The following is a 27481-nucleotide window of genomic DNA, read 5'->3' as shown; positions in this document are numbered from 1 at the left end:
CGCCCTTTCAGGTTATGTCGATATAGGACTGGTTTACTGTGGATAGAGATACTTTTGTACCTGTTTCCTCCAGCATCTTCACAAGGTCCTTTGCTGTTGTTCTGGGATTGATTTGCACTTGGCTGATTTCTTTTGATTTTCCCATGATGTCAAGCAGTTTACAGACAGAAATAATCTGTCTGTAAACAATTGTTGGAAAAATTACTTGTGTCATGCACACAGTAGAAGTCCTAAACGACTTGCCAAAACTATACTTTGTTAACAAGACATGTGTGGAGTGGTTGACAAACGAGTCTTAATGACTCCAACCTAAGTGTTTGTAAACTTCTGACTTCAACTGTCTGTACCATTTCAAATTGTGAACCGATTTGCACTGCAGTATCCTTCCCTGGTGGTCTAGTGGTTAGGATTCGGCGCTCTCACCGCCGCGGCCCGGGTTCGATTCCCGGTCAGGGAACTAGTCTTTTGCGACTTGTTTACTTGTGCAACCTGTCACAATGAATTTTGTCAGTTATCGCACATATGTACCATTTCAAATTGTGAAACGATTTGCCCTGCAGTATCCTTTCCTGCTGGTCTAGTGGTTAGGTTTGGGCGCTCTCGCAGCCGGGGTTCTATTCCCGGTCAGGGATCTAGTCTTTTGCGACTTGTTTACTTGTGCAACCTGTCACAATGAATTTTGTCAGTTATCGCACATATGTACCATTTCAAATTGTGAACCGATTTGCACTGCAGTATCCTTCCCTGGTGGTCTAGTGGTTAGGATTCGGCGCTCTCACCGCCGCGGCCCGGGTTCGATTCCCGGTCAGGGAACTAGTCTTTGCTCTTTGTTTACTTGTGCAACCTGTCATAATGAATTTAGTAGGTTATCGCACATCTGTACCACTTCAAATTGCAAACCAATTTGCCCTGCAGTGTCCTTCCCTGGTGTGGTCGAGTGGTGCACCAGTCCCTCCTGCAGCAAAGCACCCCCACAACATCATGCTGCCACCCCCGTGCTTCACGGTTGGTATGGTGTTCTTCGGCATGCAAGCTTCCCCCTATTTCCTCCAAACATAACAATGGTCATTATGGCCAAACAGTTGTATTTTTGTTTCATCAGACCAGAGGACATTTCTCCAAAAACTACGATCTTTCTCCCCAAACTGTAGTCTGGCTTTTTTATGGCGGTTTTGGAGCAGTAGCTTCTTCCTTGCTGAGCGCCCTTTCAGGTTATGTCGATATAGGACTGGTTTACTGTGGATAGAGATACTTTTGTACCTGTTTCCTCCAGCATCTTCACAAGGTCCTTTGCTGTTGTTCTGGGATTGATTTGCACTTGGCTGATTTCTTTTGATTTTCCCATGATGTCAAGCAGTTTACAGACAGAAATAATCTGTCTGTAAACAATTGTTGGAAAAATTACTTGTGTCATGCACACAGTAGAAGTCCTAAACGACTTGCCAAAACTATACTTTGTTAACAAGACATGTGTGGAGTGGTTGACAAACGAGTCTTAATGACTCCAACCTAAGTGTTTGTAAACTTCTGACTTCAACTGTCTGTACCATTTCAAATTGTGAACCGATTTGCACTGCAGTATCCTTCCCTGGTGGTCTAGTGGTTAGGATTCGGCGCTCTCACCGCCGCGGCCCGGGTTCGATTCCCGGTCAGGGAACTAGTCTTTTGCGACTTGTTTACTCGTGCAACCTGTCACAATGAATTTTGTCAGTTATCGCACATATGTACCATTTCAAATTGTGAACCGATTTGCGCTGCAGTATCCTTCCCTGGTGGTCTAGTGGTTAGGATTCGGCGCTCTCACCGCCACGGCCCGGGTTCGATTCCCGGTCAGGGAACTAGTCTTTGCTCTTTGTTTACTTGTGCAACCTGTCATAATGAATTTAGTAGGTTATCGCACATCTGTACCACTTCAAATTGCAAACCAATTTGCCCTGCAGTGTCCTTCCCTGGTGTGGTCGAGTGGTGCACCAGTCCCTCCTGCAGCAAAGCACCCCCACAACATCATGCTGCCACCCCCGTGCTTCACGGTTGGTATGGTGTTCTTCGGCATGCAAGCTTCCCCCTATTTCCTCCAAACATAACAATGGTCATTATGGCCAAACAGTTGTATTTTTGTTTCATCAGACCAGAGGACATTTCTCCAAAAACTACGATCTTTCTCCCCAAACTGTAGTCTGGCTTTTTTATGGCGGTTTTGGAGCAGTAGCTTCTTCCTTGCTGAGCGCCCTTTCAGGTTATGTCGATATAGGACTGGTTTACTGTGGATAGAGATACTTTTGTACCTGTTTCCTCCAGCATCTTCACAAGGTCCTTTGCTGTTGTTCTGGGATTGATTTGCACTTGGCTGATTTCTTTTGATTTTCCCATGATGTCAAGCAGTTTACAGACAGAAATAATCTGTCTGTAAACAATTGTTGGAAAAATTACTTGTGTCATGCACACAGTAGAAGTCCTAAACGACTTGCCAAAACTATACTTTGTTAACAAGACATGTGTGGAGTGGTTGACAAACGAGTCTTAATGACTCCAACCTAAGTGTTTGTAAACTTCTGACTTCAACTGTCTGTACCATTTCAAATTGTGAACCGATTTGCACTGCAGTATCCTTCCCTGGTGGTCTAGTGGTTAGGATTCGGCGCTCTCACCGCCGCGGCCCGGGTTCGATTCCCGGTCAGGGAACTAGTCTTTTGCGACTTGTTTACTCGTGCAACCTGTCACAATGAATTTTGTCAGTTATCGCACATATGTACCATTTCAAATTGTGAACCGATTTGCGCTGCAGTATCCTTCCCTGGTGGTCTAGTGGTTAGGATTCGGCGCTCTCACCGCCACGGCCCGGGTTCGATTCCCGGTCAGGGAACTCGTCTTTGCTCTTTGTTTACTTGTGCAACCTGTCATAATGAATTTAGTAGGTTATCGCACATCTGTACCACTTCAAATTGCAAACCAATTTGCCCTGCAGTGTCCTTCCCTGGTGTGGTCGAGTGGTGCACCAGTCCCTCCTGCAGCAAAGCACCCCCACAACATCATGCTGCCACCCCCGTGCTTCACGGTTGGTATGGTGTTCTTCGGCATGCAAGCTTCCCCCTATTTCCTCCAAACATAACAATGGTCATTATGGCCAAACAGTTGTATTTTTGTTTCATCAGACCAGAGGACATTTCTCCAAAAACTACGATCTTTCTCCCCAAACTGTAGTCTGGCTTTTTTATGGCGGTTTTGGAGCAGTAGCTTCTTCCTTGCTGAGCGCCCTTTCAGGTTATGTCGATATAGGACTGGTTTACTGTGGATAGAGATACTTTTGTACCTGTTTCCTCCAGCATCTTCACAAGGTCCTTTGCTGTTGTTCTGGGATTGATTTGCACTTGGCTGATTTCTTTTGATTTTTTCCCATGATGTCAAGCAGTTTACAGACAGAAATAATCTGTCTGTAAACAATTGTTGGAAAAATTACTTGTGTCATGCACACAGTAGAAGTCCTAAACGACTTGCCAAAACTATACTTTGTTAACAAGACATGTGTGGAGTGGTTGACAAACGAGTCTTAATGACTCCAACCTAAGTGTTTGTAAACTTCTGACTTCAACTGTCTGTACCATTTCAAATTGTGAACCGATTTGCACTGCAGTATCCTTCCCTGGTGGTCTAGTGGTTAGGATTCGGCGCTCTCACCGCCGCGGCCCGGGTTCGATTCCCGGTCAGGGAACTAGTCTTTTGCGACTTGTTTACTCGTGCAACCTGTCACAATGAATTTTGTCAGTTATCGCACATATGTACCATTTCAAATTGTGAACCGATTTGCGCTGCAGTATCCTTCCCTGGTGGTCTAGTGGTTAGGATTCGGCGCTCTCACCGCCACGGCCCGGGTTCGATTCCCGGTCAGGGAACTAGTCTTTGCTCTTTGTTTACTTGTGCAACCTGTCATAATGAATTTAGTAGGTTATCGCACATCTGTACCACTTCAAATTGCAAACCAATTTGCCCTGCAGTGTCCTTCCCTGGTGTGGTCGAGTGGTGCACCAGTCCCTCCTGCAGCAAAGCACCCCCACAACATCATGCTGCCACCCCCGTGCTTCACGGTTGGTATGGTGTTCTTCGGCATGCAAGCTTCCCCCTATTTCCTCCAAACATAACAATGGTCATTATGGCCAAACAGTTGTATTTTTGTTTCATCAGACCAGAGGACATTTCTCCAAAAACTACGATCTTTCTCCCCAAACTGTAGTCTGGCTTTTTTATGGCGGTTTTGGAGCAGTAGCTTCTTCCTTGCTGAGCGCCCTTTCAGGTTATGTCGATATAGGACTGGTTTACTGTGGATAGAGATACTTTTGTACCTGTTTCCTCCAGCATCTTCACAAGGTCCTTTGCTGTTGTTCTGGGATTGATTTGCACTTGGCTGATTTCTTTTGATTTTCCCATGATGTCAAGCAGTTTACAGACAGAAATAATCTGTCTGTAAACAATTGTTGGAAAAATGACTTGTGTCATGCACAAAGTAGAAGTCCTAACCGACTTGCAAGCTTCCCCCTATTTCCTCCAAACATAACAATGGTCATTATGGCCAAACAGTTCTATTTTTGTTTCATCAGACCAGAGGACATTTCTCCAAAAACTACGATCTTTCTCCCCAAACTGTAGTCTGGCTTTTTTATGGCGGTTTTGGAGCAGTAGCTTTATCCTTGCTGAGCGCCCTTTCAGGTTATGTCGATATAGGACTGGTTTACTGTGGATAGAGATACTTTTGTACCTGTTTCCTCCAGCATCTTCACAAGGTCCTTTGCTGTTGTTCTGGGATTGATTTGCACTTGGCTGATTTCTTTTGATTTTCCCATGATGTCAAGCAGTTTACAGACAGAAATAATCTGTCTGTAAACAATTGTTGGAAAAATTACTTGTGTCATGCACACAGTAGAAGTCCTAAACGACTTGCCAAAACTATACTTTGTTAACAAGACATGTGTGGAGTGGTTGACAAACGAGTCTTAATGACTCCAACCTAAGTGTTTGTAAACTTCTGACTTCAACTGTCTGTACCATTTCAAATTGTGAACCGATTTGCACTGCAGTATCCTTCCCTGCTGGTCTAGTGGTTAGGATTCGGCGCTCTCACCGCCGCGGCCCGGGTTCGATTCCCGGTCAGGGAACTAGTCTTTTGCGACTTGTTTACTCGTGCAACCTGTCACAATGAATTTTGTCAGTTATCGCACATATGTACCATTTCAAATTGTGAACCGATTTGCGCTGCAGTATCCTTCCCTGGTGGTCTAGTGGTTAGGATTCGGCGCTCTCACCGCCGCGGCCCGGGTTCGATTCCCGGTCAGGGAACTAGTCTTTGCTCTTTGTTTACTTGTGCAACCTGTCATAATGAATTTAGTAGGTTATCGCACATCTGTACCACTTCAAATTGCAAACCAATTTGCCCTGCAGTGTCCTTCCCTGGTGTGGTCGAGTGGTGCACCAGTCCCTCCTGCAGCAAAGCACCCCCACAACATCATGCTGCCACCCCCGTGCTTCACGGTTGGTATGGTGTTCTTCGGCATGCAAGCTTCCCCCTATTTCCTCCAAACATAACAATGGTCATTATGGCCAAACAGTTGTATTTTTGTTTCATCAGACCAGAGGACATTTCTCCAAAAACTACGATCTTTCTCCCCAAACTGTAGTCTGGCTTTTTTATGGCGGTTTTGGAGCAGTAGCTTCTTCCTTGCTGAGCGCCCTTTCAGGTTATGTCGATATAGGACTGGTTTACTGTGGATAGAGATACTTTTGTACCTGTTTCCTCCAGCATCTTCACAAGGTCCTTTGCTGTTGTTCTGGGATTGATTTGCACTTGGCTGATTTCTTTTGATTTTTTCCCATGATGTCAAGCAGTTTACAGACAGAAATAATCTGTCTGTAAACAATTGTTGGAAAAATTACTTGTGTCATGCACACAGTAGAAGTCCTAAACGACTTGCCAAAACTATACTTTGTTAACAAGACATGTGTGGAGTGGTTGACAAACGAGTCTTAATGACTCCAACCTAAGTGTTTGTAAACTTCTGACTTCAACTGTCTGTACCATTTCAAATTGTGAACCGATTTGCACTGCAGTATCCTTCCCTGGTGGTCTAGTGGTTAGGATTCGGCGCTCTCACCGCCGCGGCCCGGGTTCGATTCCCGGTCAGGGAACTAGTCTTTTGCGACTTGTTTACTCGTGCAACCTGTCACAATGAATTTTGTCAGTTATCGCACATATGTACCATTTCAAATTGTGAACCGATTTGCGCTGCAGTATCCTTCCCTGGTGGTCTAGTGGTTAGGATTCGGCGCTCTCACCGCCACGGCCCGGGTTCGATTCCCGGTCAGGGAACTAGTCTTTGCTCTTTGTTTACTTGTGCAACCTGTCATAATGAATTTAGTAGGTTATCGCACATCTGTACCACTTCAAATTGCAAACCAATTTGCCCTGCAGTGTCCTTCCCTGGTGTGGTCGAGTGGTGCACCAGTCCCTCCTGCAGCAAAGCACCCCCACAACATCATGCTGCCACCCCCGTGCTTCACGGTTGGTATGGTGTTCTTCGGCATGCAAGCTTCCCCCTATTTCCTCCAAACATAACAATGGTCATTATGGCCAAACAGTTGTATTTTTGTTTCATCAGACCAGAGGACATTTCTCCAAAAACTACGATCTTTCTCCCCAAACTGTAGTCTGGCTTTTTTATGGCGGTTTTGGAGCAGTAGCTTCTTCCTTGCTGAGCGCCCTTTCAGGTTATGTCGATATAGGACTGGTTTACTGTGGATAGAGATACTTTTGTACCTGTTTCCTCCAGCATCTTCACAAGGTCCTTTGCTGTTGTTCTGGGATTGATTTGCACTTGGCTGATTTCTTTTGATTTTCCCATGATGTCAAGCAGTTTACAGACAGAAATAATCTGTCTGTAAACAATTGTTGGAAAAATGACTTGTGTCATGCACAAAGTAGAAGTCCTAACCGACTTGCAAGCTTCCCCCTATTTCCTCCAAACATAACAATGGTCATTATGGCCAAACAGTTCTATTTTTGTTTCATCAGACCAGAGGACATTTCTCCAAAAACTACGATCTTTCTCCCCAAACTGTAGTCTGGCTTTTTTATGGCGGTTTTGGAGCAGTAGCTTTATCCTTGCTGAGCGCCCTTTCAGGTTATGTCGATATAGGACTGGTTTACTGTGGATAGAGATACTTTTGTACCTGTTTCCTCCAGCATCTTCACAAGGTCCTTTGCTGTTGTTCTGGGATTGATTTGCACTTGGCTGATTTCTTTTGATTTTCCCATGATGTCAAGCAGTTTACAGACAGAAATAATCTGTCTGTAAACAATTGTTGGAAAAATTACTTGTGTCATGCACACAGTAGAAGTCCTAAACGACTTGCCAAAACTATACTTTGTTAACAAGACATGTGTGGAGTGGTTGACAAACGAGTCTTAATGACTCCAACCTAAGTGTTTGTAAACTTCTGACTTCAACTGTCTGTACCATTTCAAATTGTGAACCGATTTGCACTGCAGTATCCTTCCCTGGTGGTCTAGTGGTTAGGATTCGGCGCTCTCACCGCCGCGGCCCGGGTTCGATTCCCGGTCAGGGAACTAGTCTTTTGCGACTTGTTTACTCGTGCAACCTGTCACAATGAATTTTGTCAGTTATCGCACATATGTACCATTTCAAATTGTGAACCGATTTGCGCTGCAGTATCCTTTCCTGCTGGTCTAGTGGTTAGGTTTGGGCGCTCTCGCAGCCGGGGTTCTATTCCCGGTCAGGGAACTAGTCTTTTGCGACTTGTTTACTTGTGCAACCTGTCACAATGATTTTTTTATGTTATCGCACATATGTACCATTTCAAATTGTGAACCGATTTGCGCTGCAGTATCCTTCCCTGGTGGTCTAGTGGTCTAGTAGTAGCAAACCAATTAGTGATGAGGAGGACTGTGTTGAGATACGCACAGATCAGCGTCCTCTGAAGGCATGGAATGACATGTCATGTGACAAGAAACTCAGCTGGATTTGTGAGAAAGTCTTTTAACATCACCATGACAACATACTGTAGCACATACAGCAGACTACAGTGCACACAACTTCCTCCGTCATTCTCTTTCTCTCTCTCTCTCTCTCTGTCTCTTTGTCTCTTTGTCTCTCTCTCTCTCTCTCAAACCCACATGCACACTCATGTTTTATTTGTTTGTATTAGCATATTAATTAAAAGTACAACTTATTTCCTAATTATTTCCTAATTGTGGCTTTCTGTGTCCCAGTAGTTATGTTTCACACATTATCAGACACAACATGATGTCAGTACAGCAGACTCAACAGACTCAACAGAATACATTTAACAATGAAAATGTATAATTTTGCTGTTATAATATCAAACCACACACACACACTCGTTTACATGTTTGTATGAGCATATTAATACAATTCCAAGTTATTTTCAGATTGTAGCTTCCTGTCTACCAATAGGCTAGTTATGGCATTGTGGAAGTGCGATGATGCGAAACCGAGGTAATGTCACTAAGCAAAAACCTTTGTCGATTGCATACAAGTCAAGTCAATTTAAAAACAAATCTATTTGCTCTTTTGAGGATCATTCTGCTAGCTCTGTTTAGAAATTCAAGGTGGAGTCGGTAGCCAGTAATGTTTGCTCTGAAATGAAGCCTAGCCAGGATGAAGTGACTGCAGCGGCATGTATAGTAAAGACTTCCAGCCTTGACCCTGATCATACCAGAGATGATTTTGGACAGGTATGGATGAGATTTAGAGAAAAAGTGGATCTCTGCTCTTTGGCCAACCCATATGTTGCATCAAGCTGGGCATAAAACAAACTGGGAACTGTTAAATATGTCACATTTCGAGAAGTGGAATTATTTAGACTTTGTGTGCATCCAGAGGCAGAGGGTGCTCCACATCACACATCTCAGGGCTCGACCTGTGGTGTGCTTTGTTCTACGGAGCAGGGTGCCTCTCAAAGGAGTGATCAGTGGGGTGGCGTTGAGTGAAGATCTGAAAAACAATATTTCTGGTGTTTTTTACGTCCTCGGTTGGTGAGAAGTAGACCCGGTGCCTGAGACTGAGAATACCCAGTATGTCTTGTTGAGCTGTAATAGAGAGTTCTTACCTGTTAGGATAGGTTATGTCAGCTATTTTGGGGTTTTGCAGAAGGTTTCCTATGCTGAGTCAGTGAGGAAAGTAGATGATAGCCCAAGGGTGAGTAATTCAACTAGGAGCCCCCCAGTGAGTAGGACTGAAGACAGAGATCCAGAGAGGATATGTTTTAGATTTCTTGCATTTATTGTCATGATCATTAATTGTACTGCACTGATGGAGCGGAAATTCCAGAAGATACTGTGTGGTAGCGGAAGCAGTGGGAGAGATTTTAGTGCAGAAGATCTACAGGGGGTTTTGAGAGAAGGTGTTCCATCCTCCCAGGCCGATGGCCTGATGTAGCTTATGATAGGGCCAAAGTCGTGGGATGGGGTGGTGGGTGTGTTGGGGATAGTGCTGTATACAGGTGTAGGATCTGATAGGGTCAAGTAGTGGGATGGAGTGGTGGGTGTGTTGGGGATAGTGCTGTACACAGGTGTAGGATATGTTAGGGTCAAGTAGAGGGATAGGGTGGTGGGTGTGTTGGGGATAGTGCTGTATACAGGTGTAGGATATGTTAGGGTCAAGTAGAGGGATGGTGGTGGGTGTGTTGGGGATAGTGCTGTACACAGGTGTAGGATCTTAATTTGATCCCCCTGTTGCACAATAACTTTTCTGCAATGCATTTAGCATGTAGTTTAGTATTGGTAGTCTAGTATTGGCATGTATTTTCAAATACAAATATTCTAATTCTCCTATGTATTTCAACCCAGGTCTGACACGTATCCTACTTTCTCTTCTGCACTGCAGGTGAAGCAGGAAGTGATACATTATCCTTGATGGGCCTCGAGGGAATGAAATACTTTTGGCGCCACCTGCTGACAATTCATAGTGATGATCTCTCTGCGAAGAGGTGATTTTATGAAGGAACAGTTTGTGTCTCTGTCGCCCTCTACAGCCAGGCTGTGTCATGGTAACGCTGCACCCTGTACCACTGCGGTGACTCTTTTGTCAGAGGACAAATCACTGTTACACTCAGCAAAAGGGCAACCGGTGACAGGCGGTTATTCCTCCTCTCTCTCTTGTTCTCTCTCTCTCTTACTGCCTCTCCTTCCATCCATCCTGACAAGCAAAAACTCCAGGCCCCCATTATTATAATGACAGCACAGAGTTCTTCTGGTCAGGTGGTCAGCAAATTGAACTCCTGGCCCACTGTTGCAAATACTTTTTTCTCCCAAACAGACAGACAATGATGTATCTATAATATGTGACCTATGTGGAGTCAAACCTACAACCCTGGTGTTGTAACACTACAGACCCTGGTGTTGTAACACTACAGACCCTGGTGTTTTAACACTACAACCCCGGTGTTGAAACACTACACACCCCGGTGTTTTAACACTACACAGCCTGGTTTATCCAACTGAGCTATTGGAACCTCTGTCTGTAACCTCTCCCTCTCTAGTGTCTTGCTAAGTTTTCCTGACCTGTCCGCTTCCTGTGTGGGTTGGAATGCAGATCTGTTTCCTGAGAAAGAAAGAAAGGAAGGAAGGAAGGAAGGAAGGAAGGAAGGAAGGAAGGAAGGAAGGAAGGAAGGAAGGAAGGAAGGAAGGAAGGAAGGAAGGAAGGAAGGAAGGAAGGAAGGAAGGAAGGAAGGAAGGAAGGAAGGAAGGAAGGAAGGAAGGAAGGAAGACAGTGAAAGAAAGAAAGAAAGAAAGAAAGAAAGAAAGAAAGAAAGAAAGAAAGAAAGAAAGAAAGAAAGAAAGAAAGAAAGAAAGAAAGAAAGAAAGAAAGAAAGAAAGAAAGAAAGAAAGAAAGAAAGAAAGAAAGAAAGAAAGAAAGAAAGAAAGAAAACTAGGACTGGGAGACCTCAAGGCTAGAGAAACATTTGTCTGTGTTCATCTTATCCACTTTCCCCCTCTTGCCATGAACTAGGGCACAATCAGACACTTATACCTGTTGAACATGCTTCAGTGAAGGGCTAGAATTCCTCACATAGTCTCACAGCCCAAAGTATTTAGATTTCTGTTCTATCGTTGGAAAGCTGAACAGGCACAATTCAAGAGTGGAACCATTCATACCATTCTATACAATCTAGCTCTATGTCTAAAGTGAGGTGAGTGGGGGCACCTGTTTATTATTGACAAATGTGTATACCATCAGCCAGCTGCCACCGTCACAAGCAACATGCAGCCTGCGGCCCCTCCCCTCTCCCCCTGACTCTCTGTCTCCAGTATTTCCTGCTGATGCTGCTGTGGCAACCGTATCCAAGGAAAACAGTCCTTTCCTGGCTGTCTGCTGGAGGCGACCAATGCCAGCACAGCCGGTGTCCAGCGTCAGTGTTGTTTCATCCAGGGAGCTCTCGTCATCACAAAGTCCCAGACTCTGGCCCCAGACACTACAGCCAATAAACTACAGGAGGAGACAACAGGGGTGTTCACTTGGAACCAAACAGAGCCAAACAGAGCCTAGATAAATTAGTCCAATAGAAAATATTTTTTCGTTGCAAAACATTTTCCGTTTGGAGTAAACTATTTCCGTTGCAAAACGTTTTGAACTAATGATTACGGATTCATACGGATTCGTCGACATCCATTGAGACATGCTGCCACAAGATGAATGGGATGGTTCAGCAGAAAGCCCCATATGTACTGTAAACCAAGGAGGGTATGCTTTTATCAAAAGTGACTTCCAGGACAGTGAATGCAGAGACCTTTAACCCTATCAGTCCCAAGCCAGAATCTGCATTTTTGAGGGCTTGTACAACCCTCATGTTTAGTGTTTCACCATTTCCTTTTCACTTTTATCCAAAGCGTCATACCTGACAGTGACTGAATAGACTTTTAAGTGCATTTCATCCCTGAGGGGGTCGAACCCACAGCCCTGCAGATGCTGAGCCACACAGGACCTTATACTGTAATGTGTAACAGACCATGTAACCCACAACCCCTCGAAGCACCCTTTCAGCCCTTCACTGTACATTTTCTCTTTCGGATGGGCCTCTATAAAACGGAGTTTGTCTCCTGCATGTGTAACTCTGCTCTGCTTTAAATTCTGAGACTGAGACAGGGTGTTCTTTGTGAATCAGTTGACCTTTGAAAACAAACAGTCAGTCCGTCTCCAGAGATGGAGTCCAGGGTTGGATGCCAATGAAGTCAAATATTGCCAATAGCTTTGTGTGTGTGTGTGTGTGTGTGTGTGTGTGTGTGTGTGTGTGGCTGTGTGTAGACTGCTCCCCAGCTCATATTCACATGTGTATCAGTGTATGTTTGTGTAACAGAGTTTGTCCCTACATGGTTGAGTTAGGATGCAATCTGACGATCACGACCACACTAATGTATCCACTGAGCAGCGTCATAACCACTAGCCTATAAACCCTGCTTTAGTTGGTCTAAGGGCAACAAGCTGTCTGTACATGTGTGTGTGTGTGTATTCGTGTGTGTGTGTGTGTGTGTGTGTGTGTGTGTGTGTGTGTGTGTGTGTGTGTGTGTGTGTGTGTGTGTGTGTGTGTGTGTGTGTGTGTGTGTGTGTGCATGTGTGTGTGCATGTGTGTCTGTGAGTGAGTCAGTGCGTGCAGTGTATGTCTGCTCACCACTCTCTTGCCCAGGTGCGTGTGTCTGCATGCTCTTGTGAGAGCCAGTTAACACAAATAGAGGCCAGCTGTTGCCACAAAGCTTTGCCCAAACCCATGTAGAAGACGTGCCTTGGATGCATGTTCAGCTCTCAGAACAGGACATTAACTGCATTGTGCTTAAAGAAGTGTTAAATGCTATGTCATACAATGTTGGTTAGTGTGTAAGTACAATAATAACACACTCGGATGATAAAATCAATTTTATTCGTGTCCAGCCGAACTTGTTTACGCAAGAGCACGTGTGCGTGCACACACACACACACACACCAAAGTCCTCTCTCCAGGCCCATGCACACAAAAACAGACATCCCAGAGAGAAGATAGCATGGATTATTTCAGCCTGGAAATTATTATGCTCTGTATCACTAGGAACTCGGACTTCCTGTTTCCCACGGTTGCCGGGGGTCTGACTATCTGCCGTAACCGATGGTCAAGACCCCCCTTGCATTGACTTACTCCCACACAAGCATAGATACAGTCAGTCACATTACCTACAGTGCAATGCTTTTCTTGCTGTGTCACTCAAAGACATACCCTTGCATGAACAGTTTCAGACATCTATGAGCTATGTGTATTATGGCAGATGCCATAGGTATTCATGGTGTATGTTTTAAGATTTGTTGGAAAAAGTGAATGAAATGATCATGGTTTGGTTTGTTTATGTATTTTTTTTAATCTACCCTTTAATCTGAGTGTACTTTCACAAGTGTCAAATGTTATTACAGCCTCTGCTAACTACTGGTCATGTACCGTACTGTAGAAAATGACTGCTTGAGGTTGGCCTTCAAAGACCACAGCAAAATTTTCTCAAAGCATTCTTTGTAAAAGTGAGAACTCGATTGGCCCAGTTTTGGTAGGGATGTGGATTTTCTTTTTTTTGTTCTTTTTTTGAATCACCCACATTTTCCTACGAGGGCTAGGCTAACTCTGCTTATCCTTCAGTGCTCACGATTTAGACTGGAATTTTTCCAATAATAAACTATATCAGCAAAGAATTTGAGACTGTTTCCTTTGGGCCCTCTGTGCGCCACTTAAGAAGCGGAGGGGAGACGAGTGGGGGATTATAGGAGGCATCATGAATGGGGCTTTCTTCACCCTTTCCACCCCTCCCATGTGACCTGCCCCTCCCATGTGACATAGCGAGAGGTCACATGACTGATGATCTCAGAATGTGTCCCTCCTCATCTTTCAGGAATAAATGGGGAAAAGTTGGTCTGTAAGTAGTGACTCATCTAGGATAAACACACACTCTCACACACTGTAACAAATTACACACACACACACAGTCAGATATCCAAATATGCACTCAGTCATTTCCGATGATCCTCAGAACCACTGCAACACTGCACTGGCCTCTCCACTTCACTAACCAGTCATAACTACACGCTAGTTACCGTCACCACGCTAGTTACCGTCACCACGCTAGTTACGTCACCACGCTAGTTACCGTCACCACGCAAGTTACCGTCACCACGCTAGTTACCGTCACCACGCTAGTTACCGTCACCACGCTAGTTACGTCACCACGCTAGTTACCGTCACCACGCTAGTTACCGTCACCACGCTAGTAACCGTCACCACGCTAGTTACAGTCCCCACGCTAGTTACCGTCACCACGCTAGTTACGACACCACGCTAGTTACCGTCACCACGCTAGTTACCGTCACCACGCTAGTAACCGTCACCACGCTAGTAACCGTCACCACGCTAGTTACCGTCCCCACGCTAGTTACCGTCACCACGCTAGTAACCATCACCACTCTAGTTCCGTCACCACGCTAGTTACCGTCACCACGCTAGTAACCGTCACCCCGCTAGTTACCGTCACCGCGCTAGTTACCGTCCCCGCGCTAGTTACCATCACTGCGCTAGTAACGTCACCACTCTAGTTCCGTCACCACGCTAGTTACCGTCACCACGCTAGTTACCGTCACCCCGCTAGTTACCGTCACCACGCTAGTTACCGTCACCACGCGAGTTACCGTCACCACGCGAGTTACCGTCACCACGCTAGTTACCGTCACCACGCTAGTTACCGTCACCACGCTAGTAACCGTCACCACGCTAGTTACCGTCACCACGCGAGTTACCGTCACCACGCGAGTTACCGTCACCACGCTAGTAACCGTCACCACGCTAGTTACCGTCACCCCGCTAGTAACCGTCACCACGCTAGTAACCGTCACCACACTAGTTACCGTCAACACGCTAGTTACCGTCAACACGCTAGCTCTGTGATGAGTGCTAGTTACCGTCATCACGCTAGTTACCATCATCGTGCTAGCTCTGTGATTAGTGCTAGGTCCTGTGACCAGTGCACCAAGCACATGCTGTGACGACAAATTAAACCTTGTATCCCCGACCATCTGTGTGTCTGTTATCACTATCTGGCCAAGTTGCAAAGTCAGAATCCTTGCCTAAAATCTGATTTTAAACCTTAACCCTAATCTTAACCACACTGCTAACTTTATGCCTAACCTTAAACTTAAATTAAGATAAAAAATGTACATGTATGTTTATATAGATGTACATTTTTACTTTGCAGCTTAGCCATGTAGTGGGAACCCTATGTGTCCCCTGAGACCCAAAATGGCGGGTCAGAAATAGGACAGCTTGAGTTTCCCACAGAGAGTTCTAAAAAACAGAGTCAAGTTCTCCCCCAGGCTCCAGAGCCTCCCCTCCTCCCATCTGGATGACCCAGAAGAGGAAGAGGGGGCACAAGGGTGGAAAATAGTTTTTTGTTGTTGTTGGTGGGGGTTTGTCCATTTTTCCCTTGTTCCATTATCTGTTTTTGCTATAGCAACTGCTAACCTTAGGTCCATACTTCTAAAACCCAACAGAAAACAATCATAGACGTTATCATCAAGAACCAAGGGACTGTGAATGGAAATGGTGGAATTGGAATGACAGGTATGTTAGCCAGCTGAGACTGTAAGAGTCTGTGTGTGAAACAAACACATTTCCTATGGTCGGTCTTTTCATTCTGATGGTTTGAAGCACACAGACCATATCTCCTGGTTGTAAGTCAGGCTAGATTGGGCCTGTGAGACCCTTACAGAGGGTGGGGGGAGACCATGCCTGGGTGTGGAGATCTGCAGTGCCTTTTACAACCCCGCAGTGCTTTACAGGACTACAGTCTACAGAGCTCTCGCAAAGTTACAACAACTAAACGGAGGGTTTCCTATGTTTTTTGGTTTGGTAAGAGATGCCGATTTTAATTTCGCTTGAGATATTCTCACCATGAACGTATGATATCAGAGCCTATGTATTTCAAATGTTGGTAGCGTTCCCAACAAATGGCATGTCTATATTAGGGAATGAATGGTCGGCACTCAAAAATGCGGTAAGATGTTTTGCTTTGAAGACTTCCTAAAAACACAGTGATTTTGAAGTCAAACTACCACTTTGCCCAGATGTGTCCTGTAAAGTAAAGGCACACAGCTCGTAGGCAGCAAAGTTAACAGTTCTCGCACAGAGTGGCATATTCTCCAGGAATGTCTGTAAACAAGTCATGCTTTAATGTCTTTTTTTGGGCAGGTTGAGATGTTTGTGCAAGGATGCTTGTACAGTTACAGGGTGACATATGAAAAAAGAAAACCTCTCAGAAAGCCCTGCCAAAACATTTCTGCAATCTCACTTGGCCCAAGTCCTGAGTTTTCACAGTGGTCTGTCTGTTAATAATCAAAACCAACTGGAGGGAGTCTTTCCCAGCTTAAGGACATAGAGTGTAAGAGAGAGAGAGAGAGAGAGAGAGAGAGAGAGAGAGAGAGAGAGAGAGAGAGAGAGAGAGAGAGAGAGAGAGGAGTGTGACTTGAGAGAGGGAGAGGGATTTGAGAGGAAGTTGTCTTAACTCTGTGAAAGGAGGAGTAAGAAAATAGGATAAACAGCTGAGACGATCTGGTTGGCGTGGAGAGCCTTGGAGGAGCTGTGAGAGAACCAGGGAGAAAGACAGTGACTAGGATGTGACTGAGATTCCCTGTCAAACCAGCCAGGAGGCGGAGAATAGAAGAGGTGGGATTGGAGGGAGAGGAGGAGAGTGAGAGAACCCCCTCCCCTCACTCCACCCCATTCCACCCCACCCATACTCCACTAGTTCAGCGTCAGTGAAACCCCTAATGTGATCAAGATGGAAGCTCAAGCTATCTTTGGACTTTATACCACGTTCCGGCTTTTCGGCTGGCTCCGGGGGCTCCCTGCTCTCTGCTCCCAAAAAAGGGGAACGTCAGCGATGGATTTGATTTGAATCCGCAAACCCTGAGAGCATTCCTCGGGACCTGGAATTAGGACCGACATCTCAGGAAAAGGGGGATTCTTTCCTTGAGAAAGGCTTGTTGGATTGGATTTGTCTGTCCCCTGACGTTGATGGATGGCTAACCCTTCAACCCCATAGTGTTTATCCTCTGTTATCTTTTGTTATTCAGTCTTATGTTGCTACTGTGGGGGACTGTGACAGTACCCCTCTGTATTCTGGTGGAGTATTGACAGTGAAGTAACTCATCCAGGCATGTTGTGTGAAGTGGCACACGGATTACGCTAATTGAGTACATTTTACATCTGTGTGAGAAGTTGTAATAAGTACGCAGTGCCCTCCCTAACTCAAGTGCCAGTTGACGTCAGAGGAGGAAGTCACCCCGGGTCACCCTCCATCCAACAGCAGTCCTGAGGATGCTTAAGGTATAGACTGACTAGAGTCTGACTAGTATCTTGTTTTGAGACTTCCTCTGGAAGCTTTCCCCCTAATGGAAGCATACACACACACACCTTTTCTACTGGTAATAGAATGCTCACAGCTCAAACGTCACTCCAAGTTCAAGGCAGTCAAAATGCTCAAAATGAACAGTCCCTGAAAAGAGATGATGATTAACATGGTAATCTGATGCTCCAGCTGTTGAGGCCAGAGGACAGATGTACAGACCTAGGGAGTGTTTCCCATTCAGTGCAGATGGTGGATGAGCGATATGATCTCCTAGCAACAGCCTTCACAGCCGTTCCATTACATCTGTCAGTGGGGGTCTTCAGAGAACCATACAACGGCCGGCTGGCAATAATATACACAGATATTGGGTTGATTAGAAATTTCACTCTATTCCCTATATAGTGCACTACCATATCCCTATGGGCCCTGGTCAGAAGTAGTGCACTACATAGGAATAGGATGTCAAACCGAAGTGTTTCAAAACCTTGTTGTCTCCAATATAAAGCAAAGACCATATTGTGACGTGATTTGTGGAATATATGCTTCTTTTACTTGTTTAATGAGCAACTTCATCAGCTTTTGATAGATTGACACAATGTTTTAAAGAATCCTCCATTGTAATCCTCCCTTCTTATCACTTCTGTCGTATTGGTGCCAATTACCTTTTTTCTTTAACAGAAATGGTTGCTTATGTTACTGTGCTCCTCTGTTTAAGCCATAGTGGAGGCTGTCTGTCTGTCTGTGTGCATGTCCCTGTCTGTTTCTCTCTCTCTCTGCCTGTCTGCCTTTCTGCCTGTCTCCTCCATCACTGAGGTACAACATAGGCCAACAACATTGTCCCATCAAAGTAAACAATTATTTAAGATTAGGGTTAAGTTTAAGATTTCAGTAAAGTGGTTAAGTCGCTTGTCATTTTTCGACCCAAAAACAAAAACTGTGTTATGGACTTATTATTATGCTTCCTCCATCACTGGAACTATGTAGGCCCTTCAGGCAGCCTCTTCCCCTCTGACATTCCCAGACAGTGAATGTGGCTATCCAGAGGCTCGCAGCAAGAGACACACAAACACACACAGACACATTCACAAGCTGGAGGGTGAGACACACTAATAGTTATGTTATGAATGGGTTAGAGTCATGTGACGCACAGTGGTTTCTTGACGACCTCATCCCTGATGTGGACAAATTGTCCCGGGGCGTTGTCCTCTTCTTTTGTCATACTCATACAATCCTTGACTAGACTTCATGGTGGAAATCTTCTGCCAAAATGTATTTAGCCGTTGGTGAAAGGAGTATGTGTGGAGGCTTCCCAGCTCTTAATGTGTACACATGTAGGATCTGAATCTGATCACCCTATTCCAGGAGAACTGTCCTGCAATGCAGGAAATGTAAAACTTCTGAAGTTTGTAATTTCCACTTTGAAATTTCAAACTTGATTTTCCCTTATGAAAAATGTATCAACCCCTTCCAAAAATATCCATTAATTATAAACCACATAATAATTCACCTTTCCTGTTGTTGCAGGATTATTTTCCTGATGTAGCAAACTGTCTCAAATGAATATCCTACATCTGTACAGTGCTTGATAGGGACTGTCTCGGTGTAGTGCGTGTCCAATGTTTACAGTTTAAACTCAGGTTCACTGTCTTGTCTGAGAATGTTGAAATTAGGATGAGAAGCAACTCTCTACTCTTAACCAGTCGCATGTAAAACATTTTTTTTTTAAAGTCTCAGCACACTTCCAGTCAGATGCAAATGTCTTTTAATAATAGTGAGAAAATAAAAGCAAACCACTGTCTGAGAAGTTGGTTTACCAGAAGTGGAAAGATGCTCTATACTGTCTCATAGTAGCCATTGCAGTTAACTATTCTGTTTTGTAATGTTAAAATCCTGTAAGGTTCAGGATTGTTCCATGTAGGCTTGACATGGGGTTCATAACTATAGCAGTAACCTGGGTTCATGTCAGCATACACAGACAACTCAGTTTATAATATCGCAAAGAACACAAACAGAACATGATTACAGTACTCTTGTTAACCCCCCTAAAGTTTGCTAACCCCATAACCTGAGTAACAAAACCTGAGTAACTCATAACCTGAGTAACTAAACCTGAGTAACTCAACCTGAGTAACTCATAACCAGAGTAACCCATAACCAGAGTATCCCATAACCTGAGTATCCCATAACCTGAGTAACTCATAACCTGAGTAACTCAACCTGAGTAACTCATAACCTGAGTAACTCAACCTGAGTAACTCATAACCAGAGTAACCCATAACCTGAGTAACTCAACCTGAGTAACACATAACCTGAGTAACCCATAACCTGAGTATCCCATAACCTGAGTAACTCATAACCTGAGTATCTCATAACCTGAGTATCCCATAACCTGAGTAACTCATAACCTGATTATCTCATAACCGGAGTAACTCATAACCTGAGTAACCCATAACCTGAGTAACCCATAACTTGAGTTACTCATAACCTGAGTAACTCATAACCTGAGTAACCCATAACCTGAGTAACTGATAACCTGAGTAACTGATTCCCGCCCCTTCTCTTTCTCTCTTACAGGAAGCTCAGTAGAACTGCACCGTCTGGTCCGCCATTTTGGTTATACGTCTTTAAAGGGCTATATGGTTAGCAGTGGGAGTCCGCCCACCATGCTTGTCGCCATACGGAAAAGAAGTTGGGAGGATCACGTGACTCACCGCTCCGGGTTACAGTACAGCTACGACGACCTGGACCTGGTCTGTTGCCATGACGTCAGCGGCGATGGGCCTCGGCTGGCATCTGAGGGGTCCAAGCAGGGGCGCAGGGAACGATGTGCCTCCATGCCGGAGTGCTGTCACCGGCCACGCCCCGATGGCCTCAACAATGGGCAGGGTCACACGTTGGAGTTTGTGACCTCGGTCAACGTGGAGGACAATGGCAAGCACTCTGAGCCGGGGCACATGATGTCAGCAGGCGACTTTGATTCAACTGTTGTCCCTGTGTTCCAGGCTGAGCTGGTAGACGGCTCTGATGTGGCTGTTGATGATGATGACCTCACCCGGAGGCTGACGGAGTCTGAACCTGGAGGAATGGCGGACGCTGGTGAGGACTCAGTTGGCAGCCAATCTCACTGTGACCTGGGCAATGGGATTCTTCAGCCAAAGCCAAACATCATCTGCACTGCAGACAGTGGTCATGAGGATGAGGATGACATTGAGGATGGCACCGATGATAACGAGCATCCCAACGTTGTTGACGACCGCGTTGCAATCATTGTTCAATCTGTCTCTGTTGACAAAGGACAAAGGGTCTCTATCTGTCCGGACAATGGATTTTCACTGGCCTTTTCTGTTGGTGAGAAAACTGGCAGACATCCAGAACTCCTGGAGACAATGGCCGACCATACAGAAGGTCAGGTTGGACTTCCAGAACCCTTAGTGGACACACAGACCCAGTCTACTCGTACTGAAGTTGAACCACGAGAGGACCTCTCCACCTTGGATGAAAGCAACATCACTGACCCGGGTAAAAGAACAGGGGTAATACAGCCAATGGCCATTTTGGATTCCTCAATCAAACCAGAGTGCAATAGTGATGTAATATCAGATGTTAACGTGGAGATCTTGGAGGCTCCTGTTGCAGACGTTATGGAGGGGGGAGCTATGGAGGAAGAAGTTGAGAGTAAAGCCTTAGAATGGAAGGTTGAGGATAGTGTTGAAGATGCTGACGGATTGAATGTTCAGAGGAAAATGTATGAAAGTCGTAATAAATTTGACCAGATTCTGAGGGGACAACGTGCTGTGTCAGTGGATGGCAGACAAACAGAACAAGAGCAGCATGATAGCATGAGGACTGGTGATGGTTGTGAAATAGCTCAGGACCAGACAGTGTTGAGAAAGGAGGATGTTGACATGGTGGAGATGGAAGGGACCCGAGGACAGGAAAGGGCTCTGGAAATGGGCAGGGAGAAAACCCCAGAGGATAAGGCAAGTGTAGAGTCTGTGAATGCTTTGTGTGTCACAGTGCAACGTTCTGAGGACCTGGACAGACGCCCATTAGCTGGACAGCAGAATCTTGAAAGTTCAAAAATGGATGGAATACAGGAACGGACTACCATAGAGGACACGGATCGTTCAATGATACAGGTGCATTCTGATAACCTCACAGTGGAGAATAGGAGTGGTGGCTTGGGGTCCAAAGACTCAACGTGTTCCGAAGAACTAACCTCGGCTGTAACAGCCCAAGGTCAGCACAGCGATGGTGGCTCAAAGCTGGACACCATCCATGAGATTAACCAATCCGAAGCAGAGGACGACTCAGTCCTACTGGGGAGACAAGGGGCTTCGGACATGGGTATACCCACCTCTCCAGCAGCCCGGCTGCCCAATATTGACACTCTCAGTCAACCAACGTGTCCTAATGAGGCAAATGAGCCCTTGCTGGAGAGATGCCATGGCAACCAAGCCCCTGTTAAACAATTATGTGAGTCACCTGCTTTAGAGGCAGCAGAAGGTCAGAAAGAACAGGACAGGCCCGGTGATACACAAGCTATAATGGAGGCGATTGAGGAAGTAGCGCATCCAGGCAACCACGGCAACACTCACCTTGGCGACAAGGCTTCAGACGTGAAGCGAGAGGCCAAATGCGGGGATGACAAGGGGGAGGACCATGTGGTGAAACTTCGCGCTAGAAAGGTAAGCCATAAATTCATTTCTCCGTTGCATGGGGGGTCAGGCTTTGCTGGTGTGTGTGTGTGTGTGTGTGTGTGTGTGTGTGTGTGTGTGTGTGTGTGTGTGTGTGTGTGTGTGTGTGTGTGTGTGTGTGTGTGTGTGTGTGTGGGGGGGGGGGGGGGGCCATATTTTGCTGTTGTTTATGAGTGTGTGCTGAGTAGTACTGCGCTATGTAGTCCCTTTCTTACTGTCAGTTATTGGGCGGTGGTGAACGTTAAGCCCAGCACACAAATCACTATGTCCATGTGCCTGGCGTGCCTCTCGGAAAACAATGACTTCACTTTCACATGCCTACCCATCTGTGACTACATTTGGGGATCTGTAAAATGTTCTACACTTTCCCAATGTTCTGCTGCAAAACAAGTTCCTATAAGGGCATGGAAGTTGTGTGTGAGGGCATTGGAAACATATAGCCAGAGACAGAGTGGCCAAAGGGCAATTCTGGCAAATGCCAGATGGGCTGGTCCAACTTTAGCTCAGTGGATGTAAACATTTTTGGGCTAAAATTTGGAAAGAAATGGTCTAGTGTGGTGACCTCAATGCCTGGGCCGATATCTGGTCCCAGTCCACCCCTGCACACAGCGCTGGGTGGCAGTAGCTACAGCAGCCAGAGCAGCCTTAGCTTAGCATCCCTGAGGTGAAAGACTCAAACCGCGCTGAGCCAAATACCTCACACACTGTTTATACACCATTAACCTTAGTGCTAGCTAGCCTGTCAAATACCTTGCACAGTTACACCATTATCCACGGTACTAGCTCGCCCTGTCAAATGCCAAATACCCTGCACTGTTTATACACCATTAGCCAAAGTGCTAGCCTGTCTGGAACTACCTAAGGCTGTTAGTACATAGTTAGCGGTAGTGCCAGCCTGTTGGCAAAAACCAAATATCAAATACTTGAGACTGTTTATCTACTATTAGCTGTAGTGCTAGCCCTTAGCGAACAACCACAACAGAACCTTATTTACAGAGTTGTTAGGCCTATTTACGAGTCTGCTTGTTTTTAAGTAGGCACACTGGAGAGGGACTCCGCCCAAGCACAACACTCATTCCACGTACTAGGCTCATTCCAGACCATACTGTGTGCTCTTGTCTGTTGTGGTTGTCGCTCGCCTTGCCACAACGTCAAGCCATTTCACGGTACATATGCTGAAACTCCTACATAGTTAGCGGTCAGAGTTGTGACATTTTCTAAACGGATGTAGTCCCTGATGGCCTCTAAAGAGAGAGTGGTTGATTGCTTTGTTGAATGAGTAATGGGTGTAGTCTTTAACGTTCCTCATCTAAATGATGATGCCCCATGCGTTGACACCGATGATGTCCTCCAGTACAATCTGTAGATGGATAGTCAAAAGGCTGGGAAATGGCATAATGCCTCTAGGCTTGATGTGGCGTTGCTTCAACATAAATCTCACGTTTGCGTAGCATTTGTCAGTGCCAAAAACCATCCCAAAGCCTGTGAGATCACTGTCCTCAGAAAACATAGAAAACCCATGAAGCTTTTATTGTGGAAATCTCCAGTTTCAATCTCCGACTGAAAAGAATTCCACTGTGATTTAAAGGTGGGGAGGTTGCAAAGACAATCTATTTGTCATATGGGAAAGAGTTGTCTGACGTTACCACAGCGTTTGAGTACTTTTGCGCTGCGTGGGGCCAATTTACTTAGCAAATATGCACTGGAGCAGGTCAGTTAGAGAAGCTCCAGGTCTGACTCAGGGTTTCCCCTCTCTCTCTCTCTCTCTCTAACTCCACGTCATCCTTCTCCTAGGCAATACAACAGATCCAATATATCAGTGTCCTATACACCCCCAGTGTGTGAACGAGAGATGGCTCAGATATGGATCATTGTACATCATTTGCTTCATCAACACAGTAACAACACAGGATCAGATACTGGCTCAAATATGGTTATTTTTAGACTTCTACATTTGGAGGACATAGGAGAGAGAGGGGGGAGGGGACAGAGAGACTGAGAGAGAGAGAGCGAGAGAAAGAGCGAGAGAGGGAGAAGGTGAGAGAGAGAGAGAGAGAGAGAGAGAGAGAGAGAGAGAGAGAGAGACAGAGACAGAGACAGAGAGAGAGAGCTTCAGGGAGAGACAGACAGAGAGAGAGAGAGAAAAAGAGAGAGAGAGAGAGAGAGCTTCAGGGAGGGAAAGACAGAGAGAGACAGAGAGCTTCAGGGAGGGAAAGACAGAGACCGAGAGAGAGAGAGCTTCAGGGAGAGAAAGACAGAGAGAGAGAGAGACAGAGAGCTTCTGGGAGGGAGAGAGAGAGAGAGAGAGAGAGAGAGAGAGAGAGAGAGAGAGAGAGGAAGGAGAAAACAGAGAGGGGAAAGAGAAAATAAAAAGGTAAAGATGCCACACTTTTTAATGCAGACAGACCACCTGAGGTCAGGGAAAACTAAAACTCTAACTGTGTATGAGAGAGAAACCCCCGAAGACAACACTGTGTGAGGAAAACCAAAACCACTGGAATTGCCCCTTCAAAAAACACATGCTGTTTCTTTAACCCATCATTGTTGCTGTTGTTGTTGTTGACTTCTGACGCAGCCATCTATGTTCATTCAACAAACCTCCACAAAGAAAACATTGTTGCATTGGATTGCAGCGAGACGTCGAGACGCACACAGCGAGCCCTTACATAGAGGGAAAAGTTAAGCATCATCATGCCATGAACATTTCCATTACATAGGCTACATTAAGGTCTGTGTCTGGTTGCCTTATCAGAAAATCCAATAGGAACTGCTCTGACAGCCTAATTTAGTGAACATTTTGCAATAAGACAGAAGGACGCCTATCTCCTCACAAACACTTACATGCATGCACACACACACACACACACACACACCACACACACACACACACACACACACACACACACATCTCATAAAATGGTTCCAGAGGTCTGTTTGTGCAAATTGTAACAAGGTTTCTTTGGAACTAATGATCCAGCCCTTATGATGTCATCCCAGCTCTTTCTGTAGATGGTCATAGAAAGCAGAAAGCCCCACCCAGAGAGGAGAGAGAGGAGAGATGGATGGATGGAGGGAGGGCGAGAGGAGGGATGGAGGGAGAGAAAAGGAGGAGAGGAAGAATGGAGGATAGTGGAGGGGAGAGGGATACAGCTGAGGGGGGATACAGAGAGAGAGAGAGAGAGAGAGAGAGAGAGAGAGAGAGAGAGAGAGAGAGAGAGAGAGAAAGAGAGAGAGAGAGGAGAAAAACAGAGAGAGAGAGAGAGTGAGAGAGAGAGAGAGAGAGAGAGAGAGAGAGACAGAGAGAGAGAGAGAGAGAGAGAGAGACCGTGTGATAGAGAAAGGAGAGAGACAGAGAGAGAGAGAGAGAGGCAGGAGAAAACAAGGAGAAGGAGAAAAATCAATAGAAGGGAAAAGAGAAAGATGCCACACGTCTTATTGCAGACAGACCACCTGAGGTCAGTATAAGACCTGCTATGACAGACAGGCCACCTGAGGTCAGTATAAGACCTGCTATGACAGACAGACCACCTGAGGTCAGTGTAAGACCTGCTATGACAGACAGGCCACCTGAGGTCAGTGTAAGACCTGCTATGACAAGCAGACCACCTGAGGTCAGTATAAGACCTGCTAAGACAGACAGACCACCTGATAGATCAGTGTAAGACCTGCTATGACAGACAGACCACCTGAGGTCAGTGTAAGACCTGCTATGACAGACAGGCCACCTGAGGTCAGTGTAAGACCTGCTATGACAGACAGGCCACCTGATAGATCAGTGTAAGACCTGCTATGACAGACAGACCACCTGATAGATCAGTGTAAGACCTGCTATGACAGACAGACCATCTGATAGGTTAGTATAAGACCTGCTATGACAAGCAGACCACCTGAGGTCAGTGTAAGACCTGCTATGACAAGCAGACCACCTGAGGTCAGTGTAAGACCTGCTATGACAGACAGACCACCTGATAGGTCAGTGTAAGACCTGCTATGACAGACAGACCATCTGATAGGTTAGTATAAGACCTGCTATGACAAGCAGACCACCTGAGGTCAGTGTAAGACCTGCTATGACAGACAGGCCACCTGATAGGTCAGTGTAAGACCTGCTATGACAGACAGACCATCTGATAGGTCAGTGTAAGACCTGCTATGACAAACAGACCACCTGATAGGTCAGTGTAAGCCCTGCTATGACAAACAGACCACCTGCTAGGTCAGTGTAAGACCTGCTATGACAGACCACCTGATAGATCAGTGTAAGACCTGCTATGACAGACCACCTGAGGTCAGTATATGATCAGCTATGACAAACAGACCACTTGATAGGTCAGTGTAAGACCTGCTATGACAGACAGACCACCTGATAGGTCAGTGTAAGACCTGCTATGACAGACCACCTGATAGGTTAGTATAAGACCTGCTATGACAAGCAGACCACCTGAGGTCAGTGTAAGACCTGCTATGACAGACCACCTGATAGGTTAGTATAAGACCTGCTATGACAAACAGACCCCCTGATAGGTCAGTGTAAGACCTGCTATGACAGACAGACCATCTGATAGGTCAGTGTATGACCTGCTATGACAAACAGACCACCTGATAGGTCAGTGTAAGATCAGCTATGACAAACAGACCACCTGATAGATCAGTGTAAGACCTGCTATGACAGACCACCTGAGGTCAGTATATGATCAGCTATGACAAACAGACCACCTGATAGGTCAGTGTAAGACCTGCTATGACAGACAGACCACCTGATAGGTCAGTGTAAGACCTGCTATGACAGACCACCTGATAGGTTAGTATAAGACCTGCTATGACAAGCAGACCACCTGAGGTCAGTGTAAGACCTGCTATGACAGACCACCTGATAGGTTAGTATAAGACCTGCTATGACAAACAGACCACCTGATAGGTCAGTGTAAGACCTGCTATGACAGACAGACCATCTGATAGGTCAGTGTAAGACCTGCAGGTTAACAGAGGAGAAGAGAATAAGTGAGTAAAGAAGAAAGTGAAAGAGTGGTGGCAAGGAGAAGGGAGGAAAGACAACAGGAAGAGAGGGGGTAATAAAAAAAAAGGATATAATTGGAGAGGGGGGGGGGCTTTTTGGTGGAAAAGGTTAGAAGAAAAAGGAGGGAATGGTGGAAGAGAACCAAAGAGAGAGAGAGAGAGAGAGAGAGAGAGTCAAGGAGAGGGCATGAGAGGTTGCCCAATTAATTTGAGTGCATCTGAGGATCCCACCCCAGGATTCTTTCAGTCTTTCTGTGGTCTACAGGATATTGAATCAAAGCCTTAGTTGATATATATCTCTGGCATGCACTACATCAGACCTGTCTTACTTCATTCA

At 45.6% G+C, this 27481-nt stretch overlaps 1 protein-coding gene and 13 non-coding genes across 15 annotated transcripts in view; all 14 read left to right on the top strand.

The window, feature by feature from the left end:
• The first annotated feature begins 385 nt into the window (after nt 1-385).
• Nucleotides 386-457, top strand: trnae-cuc (transfer RNA glutamic acid (anticodon CUC)). The gene has a single exon. It is a non-coding gene; the product is annotated as a tRNA-Glu (tRNA).
• A 284-nt stretch (nt 458-741) lies between these two features.
• Nucleotides 742-813, top strand: trnae-cuc (transfer RNA glutamic acid (anticodon CUC)). Its single transcript has one exon. It is a non-coding gene; the product is annotated as a tRNA-Glu (tRNA).
• A 772-nt stretch (nt 814-1585) lies between these two features.
• Nucleotides 1586-1657, top strand: trnae-cuc (transfer RNA glutamic acid (anticodon CUC)). Its single transcript has one exon. It is a non-coding gene; the product is annotated as a tRNA-Glu (tRNA).
• A 109-nt stretch (nt 1658-1766) lies between these two features.
• Nucleotides 1767-1838, top strand: trnae-cuc (transfer RNA glutamic acid (anticodon CUC)). The gene has a single exon. It is a non-coding gene; the product is annotated as a tRNA-Glu (tRNA).
• Nucleotides 1839-2610: 772 nt separating this feature from the next.
• On the top strand, nt 2611-2682 carry trnae-cuc (transfer RNA glutamic acid (anticodon CUC)). Its single transcript has one exon. It is a non-coding gene; the product is annotated as a tRNA-Glu (tRNA).
• A 109-nt stretch (nt 2683-2791) lies between these two features.
• On the top strand, nt 2792-2863 carry trnae-cuc (transfer RNA glutamic acid (anticodon CUC)). Its single transcript has one exon. It is a non-coding gene; the product is annotated as a tRNA-Glu (tRNA).
• Nucleotides 2864-3637: 774 nt separating this feature from the next.
• On the top strand, nt 3638-3709 carry trnae-cuc (transfer RNA glutamic acid (anticodon CUC)). Its single transcript has one exon. It is a non-coding gene; the product is annotated as a tRNA-Glu (tRNA).
• A 109-nt stretch (nt 3710-3818) lies between these two features.
• trnae-cuc (transfer RNA glutamic acid (anticodon CUC)) lies at nt 3819-3890 on the top strand. The gene has a single exon. It is a non-coding gene; the product is annotated as a tRNA-Glu (tRNA).
• A 1185-nt stretch (nt 3891-5075) lies between these two features.
• Nucleotides 5076-5147, top strand: trnae-cuc (transfer RNA glutamic acid (anticodon CUC)). Its single transcript has one exon. It is a non-coding gene; the product is annotated as a tRNA-Glu (tRNA).
• A 109-nt stretch (nt 5148-5256) lies between these two features.
• Nucleotides 5257-5328, top strand: trnae-cuc (transfer RNA glutamic acid (anticodon CUC)). Its single transcript has one exon. It is a non-coding gene; the product is annotated as a tRNA-Glu (tRNA).
• Nucleotides 5329-6102: 774 nt separating this feature from the next.
• On the top strand, nt 6103-6174 carry trnae-cuc (transfer RNA glutamic acid (anticodon CUC)). The gene has a single exon. It is a non-coding gene; the product is annotated as a tRNA-Glu (tRNA).
• A 109-nt stretch (nt 6175-6283) lies between these two features.
• Nucleotides 6284-6355, top strand: trnae-cuc (transfer RNA glutamic acid (anticodon CUC)). Its single transcript has one exon. It is a non-coding gene; the product is annotated as a tRNA-Glu (tRNA).
• A 1185-nt stretch (nt 6356-7540) lies between these two features.
• Nucleotides 7541-7612, top strand: trnae-cuc (transfer RNA glutamic acid (anticodon CUC)). The gene has a single exon. It is a non-coding gene; the product is annotated as a tRNA-Glu (tRNA).
• Nucleotides 7613-16808: 9196 nt separating this feature from the next.
• LOC106610470 (rho GTPase-activating protein 7) overlaps nt 16809-27481 on the top strand; it is a 139286-nt gene continuing 128613 nt past the window's right edge. For both annotated transcript variants that reach the window (XR_006770806.2, XM_045722957.2), the window contains exons 1-2: nt 16809-17409; nt 20006-22119. Coding sequence is in view for 1 of the 2 variants with exons in the window: in XM_045722957.2 (XP_045578913.1) it covers nt 20068-22119 (2052 nt within the window). In the remaining variant the exon portion in view is untranslated. The remainder of the gene's footprint in view (nt 17410-20005; nt 22120-27481) is intronic.

Source organism: Salmo salar, chromosome 08, assembly GCF_965601325.2.
Source record: "Salmo salar chromosome 08, fSalSal1, whole genome shotgun sequence".
In the NCBI taxonomy this organism is placed as follows: Eukaryota; Metazoa; Chordata; class Actinopteri; order Salmoniformes; family Salmonidae; genus Salmo; species Salmo salar.
The sequence above is the reverse complement of the archived record's forward strand: the minus strand, read 5'-3'. Positions and strand labels throughout refer to the sequence as shown.